Source organism: Hibiscus syriacus, unplaced genomic scaffold, assembly GCF_006381635.1.
Source record: "Hibiscus syriacus cultivar Baekdansim isolate YM2019G1 unplaced genomic scaffold, ASM638163v2 tig00110987_pilon, whole genome shotgun sequence".
Classification (NCBI taxonomy): Eukaryota; Viridiplantae; Streptophyta; class Magnoliopsida; order Malvales; family Malvaceae; genus Hibiscus; species Hibiscus syriacus.
This window is the reverse complement of record NW_024062941.1, coordinates 1,281,023-1,292,285: the sequence shown is the minus strand read 5'-3', so window position 1 is coordinate 1,292,285 and position 11,263 is coordinate 1,281,023. Positions and strand designations below refer to the sequence as shown.

General features: G+C 32.5%; 1 protein-coding gene across 3 annotated transcripts; it reads left to right on the top strand.

Annotated features, from left to right (window-relative positions):
- The first annotated feature begins 4,970 nt into the window (after positions 1–4,970).
- LOC120148855 (uncharacterized WD repeat-containing protein C2A9.03-like) lies at positions 4,971–11,056 on the top strand. 3 transcript variants are annotated; one of them, XM_039161868.1, is made up of 10 exons: positions 4,971–5,106; positions 5,665–5,806; positions 5,925–6,092; positions 6,188–6,274; positions 8,485–8,619; positions 8,748–8,858; positions 9,660–9,751; positions 9,836–9,941; positions 10,271–10,357; positions 10,482–11,056. In XM_039161868.1, exons 2-10 carry the CDS (start codon positions 5,690–5,692, stop codon positions 10,893–10,895), a joined length of 1,317 nt encoding a protein of 438 aa, XP_039017799.1. In that variant the 5' UTR covers positions 4,971–5,106; positions 5,665–5,689; the 3' UTR covers positions 10,896–11,056. The 3 variants fall into 3 exon arrangements, with proteins under 3 accessions (XP_039017799.1, XP_039017798.1, XP_039017800.1); XM_039161867.1 differs by having other exon boundaries at positions 4,978–5,106; positions 5,673–5,806; XM_039161869.1 differs by lacking the exons at positions 8,485–8,619; positions 8,748–8,858 and having other exon boundaries at positions 4,980–5,106; positions 5,673–5,806.
- The last annotated feature ends 207 nt before the right edge of the window (positions 11,057–11,263 follow it).

Sequence of the window (11,263 nt, the reverse complement as noted above, 5' to 3'; positions counted from 1 at the left end):
AAGATCCCCTACAAATAATATTCTTTGAATTTCAGGACGAAACACAATAATATTTAATTATTTCTTATTGAGAAGAATCAATCTCTCATACCTTAAAGCAATTGATTCTTACTCCAATCGAAATAAAGAAATATTAAAAATCCATTCTAAAGTTCATTACTAATTCAAAATAAACAATACCCAAAATAATTTTAAGAGAGAAAATAATAATATCTAATTATTTCCAATCGAGAATAAATGACCTCTCATACCTTATAACAATCATTTATTACTCCAATCGAAATGAAGAGTTATCACTATTCTGTTTTAAAATTCAATATCGATTCGAGTAAAAACGATAATATCTAATAATTTCCAATTGAGAATAAATGACCTCTCATACCTTAAAACATTCATTTATTGCTCCAATCGAAATGGAGAGATATCACTATTCCATCTTAAAAATCAATATTAATTCGAGAGAAAATGGTAATATCAAATTATTTCCAATTGAGAATAAATGATCTCTCATGCCTTAAAGCAGTCATTTATTACTCCAACCGAAATGAAAAGATATTACTATTCTCAATATCAATTCGAATGTTATTATTTTGAAAAACCCATTGGAAAACACATGCAAAAATAAAGCAAATTAAAAGCATATATCAAGCAAGTATAATTAATTAATTATTTTACCGATATTAAATGAGAATAAGGATGTTCAATTATTTAAATATCTCGAAACGAGACCTTAGATTCAATCTAACAATCTTTTCTAAATGGGATAGACTTTCATTTTAAAATTATCGAAAGTAATTTTCTTATACGTTAAGACAGTCACTTTACGAAAATATTAAAATGAACGAATATTACCCTTAGTTAATTTATTTTGATTCGAGTCAAGAGATGCTTATGAGGGTATCATGCAAAATTAATTAAGGACTAAAATGAACTAACATGCAAGCAACATGAAAAAATTAAAATAAAATAAAAATAGGACTAAAACATAAACAATCAAAGCATCATGTCAAAATTAAAATACAATAAAGTACAAAAGTGACTAAAATGAGCATGCTTAATATTGAGTGCTAAAATTACAAAGAATAAAAATAAATAAAACATTGATAAAAATAAACTAAAATTGCATGACCAAATTAAAATAAAAAAATAGATTCTGGTTCGAAATATAAACATGCATAAATTATAGGGGTTATTTCCTAAATATTCCTTTTTTTTCCTAGCCTAAAATATACAATCAAACAAAAAAGGAGAAATTACTAAATCAGCCTATAAGTATTTTAAAAAAGTTAAATCATCACTACACATGACCAAAATGTAAAAAAACACTAAACATATAGGGATTAAAATGCAAATAATCCTAAACATGTATAACATGTATCTACAAGTGACTAACATGCAAAAAAAGCTAAAGTTTGGGGAACTAAACAACAATTAAAAAAAATTACAAAGCATACATGGAAATGAGTAAATTATAAAATCAGTCCCTATAGGTGACTATTTTACAAAAACACGTGCAAGTTAGGGGACCTATCCGTAATTTCCCCTAATTTGTTCTATATATACAACCTAAATCCTTTTTTATTTTAACCGATTTTTTTAGAAAAATTTAAAAACTCTATTCTCTATCTTCTTTTCTTCAGCCAGCCTACTGCCGACCGCCTTTCTCCGCCCTTGGTCGTCGTCTGACAGCCGTTTCGATCGCCGCATATGGTGATCAGAGCTCCCAAATTGACCCAAAATATCCTAAAGGTTCATATCTACACCCCTAGACACATATCCTAGGCTAAAACTACCTAAAAAGAACTCTAAACTACACCAAAACGAGCCCCGACCCTTCATTTCTCAAGCACTCTGGCGACCTCCGATGAAGACGAACCGACCCTGGTTTGACTCCCCCGAGGTAAACTACTCAACTCCTTTCTCCTTTGGTTTAAATGACATGCAAAATGGGGTTTTTTAATTTCTTGTTTCGAAACTGTAAAAAAACACCGAAAACACCTTTCCAACATTTCTGCCTTTTTTTATTGTTTTTATTGCTTTTCTCCCACTTAAAAAAATGAGAGATTATAATAAGTTTTGGGGTCTTTATAATCCCTTTTTTTTTTATAGATTTTCATCATTTTAAAATGAAATGATTACAAGCTTTGCGTGTGAGTTTGTTTGGTTTGTGTGTTGAATTGGGATATCTAACAATGCAAGGGCTTGGTTGGTGGCAGCGGTGGTGGTAGATGACTGGTGGAAATGGGCGGCAACGATAGATGACTGGTGGAAACGGGCGGTGGCTGAGACTTGATCTGGATCGTTGGATGGGTCCAGATTGTGCAGCTAAAATGGTGCGACACCAAAGGGTTTCCTAAAACCCTAATGATTGAGGTGTGTGGGATATTGGATCTGATTTGATCCAACGACATAGAAGCTTGCAGCACCCTGGAAAATAAAGAAACCCTAACCAGGTTCGAACTTCTATGCATAGGATGTAACATTGGGCCACGGGTTGCTTGTAATTTGGGCTTCATTTGATCTATAAAAATAATAATAATAATAATACATATTAGCATATTTTATTTATAATAATAGTAATAATTACTAATAATAATAATAATAATAATAATAATAATAATCTGGGACGAAAACGAGTATCGACAACTCTAATGTTTCATTTTGGGCTAAAAAGGCCACTCTATGTTGAAAATAATTAGTTGACAAACAGTTAACACTAAAATGAAACTTTGAGGGCCAAAATGCTATAGAAAAAAGAATAAGAACTAAAATTACTATTCAATTATACGTTAGGGGATTTTTTTGCCTTAAAATGAAATGTTTGGGGGTTGAAATGCTAAAAAAAGAATAGGGAGCAAAATAACCATTTTAATAAATGTTGGGGGCTGATTTTGCTATTATGCCAAAAGAAATTGACCCTGACTTTTTTTTAAAAAATCTATATGATTTTATTTCGTTGGTCGACTGATTAAAAATACTCATAATATTTCACTTTGACACCCTAAAAGTTTCTAAAAAAAGTTTTGTATATATATTTTATATTATGGGTAAACTATACGTTTGGTAACTGAATTTTCTTTCCTATTTCACTCATCGTACTTTTAATTTTTTAAGTTACTCATTAAACTTTATAGATTAAACTTTTTTGGTCACTATATCGTTAAATAATTAACAGCGTTATAACATGGCAATATTTTAATCAAAACGACGTCGTTTTAGTCTAAAATTTAATTTTTTTCAGGAATAAAAAACGACATCGTTTTGATGTAAGTTGTCATGTCATAACTTCATTAATTATTTAACGATAGATTGACCAAAAAAATCAATCTGTAAAGTTCAGTGAGTAAATTGAAAAAATTGAAAGTACTGTGAGTGAAATAGGAGAGAGTAAAGTTTAGTTACCAAACATGTAATTTATCCTTATATTATATAATATAAAAATAAATAGGGTAAATTACATTATTCCTCAATATACTTTATTCTTTCTTTTATTTTGCTCACTATACTTTCAATTTTTCTAATTTGCTCACTGAACTTTACATATTAAATCATTCCGCTCACTCTGTCGTTAGGTATTTAACGATGTTATGACATGGCATAAGAAATGTCATAAGCATCAAAATGACGCCGTTTTAAATCAATTATGAAAACCTTTTTCTTCTTCATTTCTTTATTTTTTCCTTTTTCTTCTCCCCATTTTCTCTCTACTCTGCAACTAGTTGCCGCCGTTGACCACTACGCCATTTTCATTCCGGCCACCTTTCACCATCGATGATGGTGGCCGTTCGGTCCCAAATTTCATGGGTTGGTTCATCTTGACCCATCGAGTCCAAATTTGGTGGTTGTTTCATAAGAAAATGTCTTAAAACCCGTGAATCTATACTAAAACTTTTTAGCTTCCTCACTTACAATCTCAAATTCGTGGACTTTGAAGCAAGTTCCGACAAAATAGAGGTTGGAATCGGACTCACAGTGTCAAGGCGAAGTGACCCATGAAATTAAAATCTAGCGACCACTATCTATAGTGGTCGACGGTAGCCGACATCCGACCACCTTTAGCTTTTTTGTTAATTTTTAATTATTTTGTATTAGCAAATAAATAAATAAAAATACCATGTCATCAAAACGTTAGAGAGATAACGGGGGAGTGAGTAAAATGATTCAATTTGTAATGTTCAGTGAGCAAATTAGAAAATTGAAAGTACAATGGCCAAATAGGAGAGAGAGTAAAGTACAATGAGGAACAATGTAATTTACCCAAATAAATAAATGACACCATTTTTAGAAATGTTTTCCCTTAAAAAAGAAATGGAATAATATCAAAATTAATCCTCAACATTTAACCATTTTAGTTCTTATTATTTTTTATAGCAATTTGGCCCTAATGTTTTATTTTAGGCTAAAAAGGCCCCTCTATGTTGAAAATAGTTAGTTAACAAATGGTTAACATTAAAATAAAACGTTGAGGGCCAAAATGCTCTAATAAAAATAATAAGAACTAAAATGACTATTCAGTTAAATGTCAGGGGTTTTTTTGCCTTAAAATGAAACGTTTGAGGCTTAAATGCTAAAAAAAGGAAAAATGACTATTTTAATAAATGTTAGGGGGTTGATTTTGGTATTATGCAAAACAATTGACCCTAACTTTTAAAATATATATATATATATATATATATATGATTTTATTTAAATACTATAAATTCAAAATTATGAGACCATAATTTAAAATTTCTTACTCCATCCCTCTCTCAACTTATATGGGTTTGAATCTCGACGTTTATATTGAAAATGTAATACCTTTCAAATGTTCAATAATTTTTTAATTTGCAAAACAAATTGTTAAAGGATGAAAGTGAAAGAAGTGAATTACTTGAAGGATGAAATCAATCATTAAGCCTAAAGTGAAAAAGGACGTACACAAGAAAGATGGTGCGTGCGATAGCCATGAATTAAAAGACTTAATTTTGGCCGACAATAACGTAACCCCCAAAACTCTCTTCATTATTATCTCTATATTCTCTATTTCCTCTTTTTCTACCTTAATTTATTTAAAAATAAATACAATAAATCACCCAAAGGCCAAAAGCTTCCAAACCCAAATTTGATGTAAGGACATCTTTCTCTGCTCTTCTTCTTCTTCTTTTTATTTTGAATTCAATGGTTGTTTTTTTCCTCTTATGTTTCATCTTTTTATTTTGGTTTGTTTTCTGGTGGAAAACTTAGAACTTTTGTATGAGATGATTCGGTTTTGTTGATGGATTTAAGGGTTTTTGGTTTACTGGTTTATTTGGTGGTAAATTTGTTTTATGGATTCTGTGAATATTTGATGCAAATTTCATTTATATTTAGGGTTTTTTATGGATATTTTTAATCGTATTTAGGGTTTTTTCTGAAAGCGGTTTGTTTGGAAGTAGGTTTAGTGAATTCTGGGAATTGCTTCAACTTCCGTTTCCTTTTAGGAACTCTATTTGTTCTTGATCTTATCTGTTTTAAGGAAATAAAAGAAAGAGAGAAGAAGTAATATTTGCTAGTTTTTTATTTCCATGATTTTACGAATGCCCTTTCTCTCCAATTAGTATATTGTGCTTAGGTTTCCCAATTAATTTTCATTTTGTTTTTGTGTAGAAAGTCAAAGGTAAGAAAATAATAGTAATAATTTGATAAATTTGCAGTTGAATGCAAATATAATATGGCCAACTTGCAACTGGAGGATTTTCATTACATGGCTGAAGATCTCATCGAGGACATGGATGAAGACGACTATGGTAGAGCTGGTGGAGACATGGATGCCCATGAATATGACATGGTTTGTTTTTCATTATGGTTATGCATAATCATGTGATACATTTTTGTTAGTTTTACTTTATTTTGGAATTAATGATGAAATTACTCACCATCAAGCTACATTTTGACCATTTGAGCAGCTGACCAGGGTGACTGATACATCTTCTGGTCAAGCGCGGAATGGGAAAGACATTCAGGGGATTCCATGGGAAAGATTGAACATAACGAGGGAAGATTATAGATTGACAAGGCTTGAACAGTATAAGAATTATGAGAATATCCCAGCCTCTGGTGAAGCCGTAGACAAGGTTTATGCCCCCTCTCCTACCATCTCTAAACGAGCTATGTTGTCTTAAAGGGAATATCATGTTAAACTGTACATAATTTGTATTTTTTGTTATAGGAATGCAAACTGATGGAAAAAGGTGGGAACTACTATGAGTTCTTCCACAACACTAGATTAGTTAAGCCGACAATCCTCCATTTTCAGGTTGGTATCAAAATATATTGTTCTTGAATTTCTTTTTTCCTGTTAGATAACAATGTAACTTTAATGGATTTAATCATTTTTAGAGTAAACTTATCATTTTTAGAGTAACCTTATCATTTTTCTTGGTTCAGTTGTGTCATTGTGTGCACGGAAATTTACCTGATTTTATTCTTTGCTATTGAATTTACTCAGTATTGTATTTTCTCATGTATGGATTTCATTGGTGATATTTATGCTTTTGATCCTGCAACTCTACGTGTGTGAGTGCTTGCATGTCAGGGTGTTCATTTAAGTCTTATTTTCTAGGTCTCTTTCTTTCATTCAAGTACATCTACATTACTTTTGTCATTTTACTCGAAATAGTTCTGCAGTAAAAAATTGAAGTCAATCATAGATTTAGCTTAGAAGTTTAATGCATACTGTGATTATTGAATTAACCAGACTAAGAGAACCTTATAAAAACTATTTATAGCAGGGCAGCAATACATATGTATGTTTATCTATTTATAGTTTGGTGAAATGATTTTTGAAGCTGACAATTACTACTTTGAGATTAAAGGCTTAGTTAGATATATGTGTAATATATGGATATATGTCTTTTAGTGTGTACACACATGTATAGATAGATATATAGATATGTTTTTGTGTGGACACGTATATAGATGCATTTACGGATTTGTCAGTTTCTTAATACTGTTTAAACATCCAAATTTGATTATTGACAAGTTTTTAAAGGTTCAGTTTTCTTATTGAGGAAAAAGTTTAAAGTTGCTAACATTGACCTAACATAATGATTAAAGTTGTTTATAGTGATTCCTGAATTTGCAAGTTTCTCTATCCTATAAGTTGTGGAACTTTTAAGTGCTCCTACATCAAGAGACAATTTTGGAATGTCAAATAGTGGTTTAGATCTTGCTTGGTGTCTGTATTGGGCCATTGTGTTGGTTGGTATAGTGGTGTTTGAGTTCTATGCTATAAGTTCTTATTTGACTAGAGGTAACCTTTCACCCCCACTGAAATGTTCATCGGTTAATGACCAAATTTTTTTCCACAAAACAAATTTCTTGCTGTTCACATGGTGGTTAGTTGATTTAGTCATTAACACTTGCAAAACAATAATCCTACATCATTTGCAATGATTACCAGTGTTGTCAAGGCATGCGCCTAGGAGTGCCTGTGCCTTAGCATTTTTCAATAAAAGTGCCTCAGATCCTGTCAGTCCAGACCCATTCAGTCAGGCGCTCGCCTAGTGCACCTAGGCATGCTTTTTTTGTAAGGCAATAGGCATAAAGAAGGCCCACCTGATTGAATTTCTCTTTAATTTCTTTTATTTTTCACCTTTTTTCTTTCATTTGATATACCTTTACTAGTAAGAAAAATATAATATCAAATTTGATACTTTATATAGTATTTAAGCATTCAACAATAAACATTGACCATAAGGAAATCATGCTTATTGACCAATAAAATAATTGAATGTTTTGTAGATAATCTAGACTCCACTTTAGAGTTTATTATATATATATTTTACAAAAGTTCACACATGCGTATTGCACGTTACTTCACTGAGCCTAGTGCCTTTTTTGTGCCTAGAGCCTGAGGCAATGTAAGGTTTCGAGCGCCTAAAATGCGTGCCTTGCGCCCTTGACAACATTGATGATGACTGTATACCCCACAAATTTTTCTGTAAAATGATCCCAAAGCTCGTTCTGCTTCTATTTGCTTACTGTTGAACTTTTGGATGACACTAAGATATCTCATTCAATATATCATATTGTTTGATACACTTAAATCTCCAAATATCACTGAAAACCATCCATTAAACCATAATATATCACATCGATTTACTACATGTCTTTTGTGATATCCTTTTATTATAGACCAAAAATGTCCAATTGTGGAGAAGGCTGGAATTCATTTTCTCTATACATTTGCATCTAAATTTCCAGCATCTTAGTTTGGATGCATATTTGTTACACTTCATTCTGTCCGTGAAAGTTTATGACATGGTATCTGAGCACAACAACTTTTTTCTTTTTGTATATTGAGGGTATTAAATCTATATTTTGTTATAAACCCCGATGGTGTTTCATTTATATATTTGGTTTCTCTAGGTTGGAGAAGCATTTATTGATTTTTATTTTGTTGTTATACGTTTATAGACACTTGGTAATTGAGCTTCAATAACCTATAGTGGAATGAATTTGCAGCTTCGAAACTTGGTTTGGGCTACTTCCAAACATGATGTTTACCTCATGTCCAATTATTCAGTTATGCATTGGTCATCATTGTCATGCAATCTCTCTGAGATCCTTAATTTTTCTGGGCACGTAGCACCTACCGAGGTATCACAGTTGTACTTATAACGCTCCTTTATCTCTTTTACTTATTGACATTGAGTGGTTTTGATGATGATATTTATTTTAGTAATTATGGTCCACTTTTATTCTAACTTGTATTGATATGTAACTAGAAACATCCTGGAAGTTTATTAGAAGGTTTTACACAAACCCAAATAAGTACACTGGCGGTCAGAGACAATTTTATGGTTGCAGGAGGCTTTCAAGGAGAGCTTACCTTTAAGGTAAGTTAATATTTGCACAGCCTTTTCCCTATATCTTCTTATCTGCTGTTATTAGATGGAGAATATGTTGAACTGACTCATTTCTTTTGAAGTACTAGTGTCCGATGCATATTCAGATGAAGATATGGCCCTTCTTAGGACACCCTCCAAATGCATGGAAAAACATTAAAATAATTGATAATATTTGTGTCAAACACTCAGACCCAAATTCGAATAATTTATTATAGAAATACTAGTTCTTTGATTGATTTTTTAATCATTGGCACTTCTTTGGGGATACAATCAGAGTTATGCTCCTCCAGTTTTTCTCTCCTTTCTCTGAGATAAGCTAGCAATCGTATTTGAGATGAATGAAACCCTTACGATTTGCAAACTAATACAAATTCCATTTAGGAATCATTTGATCTTTTATCAGTTATGTGATGATTTGATATATGTTATTATTGTTAGAGTTAAAGAGCTGATAATCTTCAGGGTTAAGGTCCTACAAACTTGTTTAGGAATTTTCTATGATTATCGGAAGAAGAGGTAGTGTTTGAGAGAGAGGTGGGGCTTAGCTGGAACAATGGTGGATTTGTGGTCTGGATCAGTTAGTACGGGAAAAAATTTATTCTCAACTAAACTTTTCATGGTTATGATGGAGAGAAGAGGCAGTATGTGTGTAAGAGTGGCTCTTAGTTCATTTCAGCTGAGATAGTTTCTTGGAGTCTTGGTTTAAATGTAATATCTGCCTTCGATTGTTTGACTATATACTTTATGTTGGTTCTATTTCTACAATTTTCATTTTTCTTGTATCTGTAGCACTTGGACAGAAAAGGAGTAGCCTTCTGTACCCGGACAACCTATGATGATAATGCAATTACAAACGCTATATTGATTTACGACAGCTTGAGGTAACATGATAATCGCTGCTTGTCTGTTTGACTGGGACAATATATTGAATAAAACATAGATTGAATTTCGAAGCTATTTTGCAGGGGTGGAATCAATTTTATGGCCTCCAATAACGACTGTAGCATGAGGGAATATGATACAGAAAGATTTCATCTCTTAAACAATTTCCGGTTCCCATGGCCAGTAAATGTAAGCCCATTTAATCGCTACTATATGCCTACTTTATTAATCGAGCTGTTCTTTCTTATCACTTCATGTTCTATTTTATATCCATTAGTTTTAAAGGGACGCAGCAGCTTAAGGGTAGTCATATGGTCATTCATTGTAAATAATATCTTCATGTAATGGAGAGATGTGAATTCGACTTATCGGGTCCGCATTTCAAAGGGAAAAGAGATTGTTGCTTCATGAATTTGTTTAACCGCTCAAAAATTAATGGTTACCTTAATCATTTCTATGACAATTCACAGTCACCTTAATTTTAGTTACTCAGCTAAACTTGCTTTATCCTGATGCAGCATACATCAGTCAGCCCCGACCGAAGGCTTATTACTGTTGTCGGAGATAACTTGGATGGGTTACTTGTGGATTTGCAAAACGGAAAGGTAAAAATAAAAGTTCTCTAATAGGTTATTAGAACTACACAGGTGAACGGCTGAGCCTTGATGCAACGATAAACAAGAAAGTAAGAATTATTATTGGAACTGAATAACGTTTCTTTGCTCACAGACTGTAGCCACGGTGGTAGGTCATCTGGATTACTCCTTTGCATCTGCTTGGCACCCAGACGGGCGCATATTTGCCACAGGAAATCAAGATAAGACCTGCCGAGTGTGGGACATCCGAAACCTCTCGATGCCAGTTGCGACTCTTAAAGCAAACTTGGGTGCTGTGCGGTCAATCCGCTTCTCATCCGACGGTCAATTCATGGTAGTTGCTGAACCAGCAGATTTTGTTCACGTGTATAGCACGCAGGCCGATTACCAGAAAAGACAAGAGATCGACTTCTTTGGCGAGATCTCGGGAGTATCTCTGAGCCCGGACGACGAATCTCTGTATATAGGAATATGGGACAGAACGTATGCAAGCTTGCTGCAGTATAACAAAAGACACACATATGGTTACCTAGATTCGTACTTGTGATTCTGCTGATGAATCTGTGTTCTGTTTTTGTTTATGTAAGAATGACGATGAAATAGTACGACAGTAGAATAAGTGTATGAATCTGTTACAAGCTTGGTAGAAAGGTGCATGTACAGTACATTATCAAACTTTAATGAAATGCTATTTTGGTATCTCATTTTATTAATTTTTTAAATGAAAAGAACGAGTTTAAGACATAATGAATAATTATTATTTTATAATTTTTAATAATCGGGATATTAACAAAAACAAGTCGAGGATTAATTTGTCACTTTTAATAGCCAATGATTATATTAAGAACCAGGATCAAACATATTTCGTGGAGGTCGAGAGTATGGCGGGACAACTGAAGGACAAACAAGTATGTA

Bases quoted from the DNA above. Each gene is read 5' to 3' on its own strand.
- LOC120148855 (XM_039161868.1), top strand. From the start codon at position 5,690: ATGGCCAACTTGCAACTGGAGGATTTTCATTACATGGCTGAAGATCTC. The intron at 6,093-6,187 runs GTTTATGCCCCC...TTTTTGTTATAG, and splicing joins CTGGTGAAGCCGTAGACAAG to GAATGCAAACTGATGGAAAA. The intron at 8,859-9,659 runs GTAAGTTAATAT...TTGTATCTGTAG, and splicing joins AAGGAGAGCTTACCTTTAAG to CACTTGGACAGAAAAGGAGT.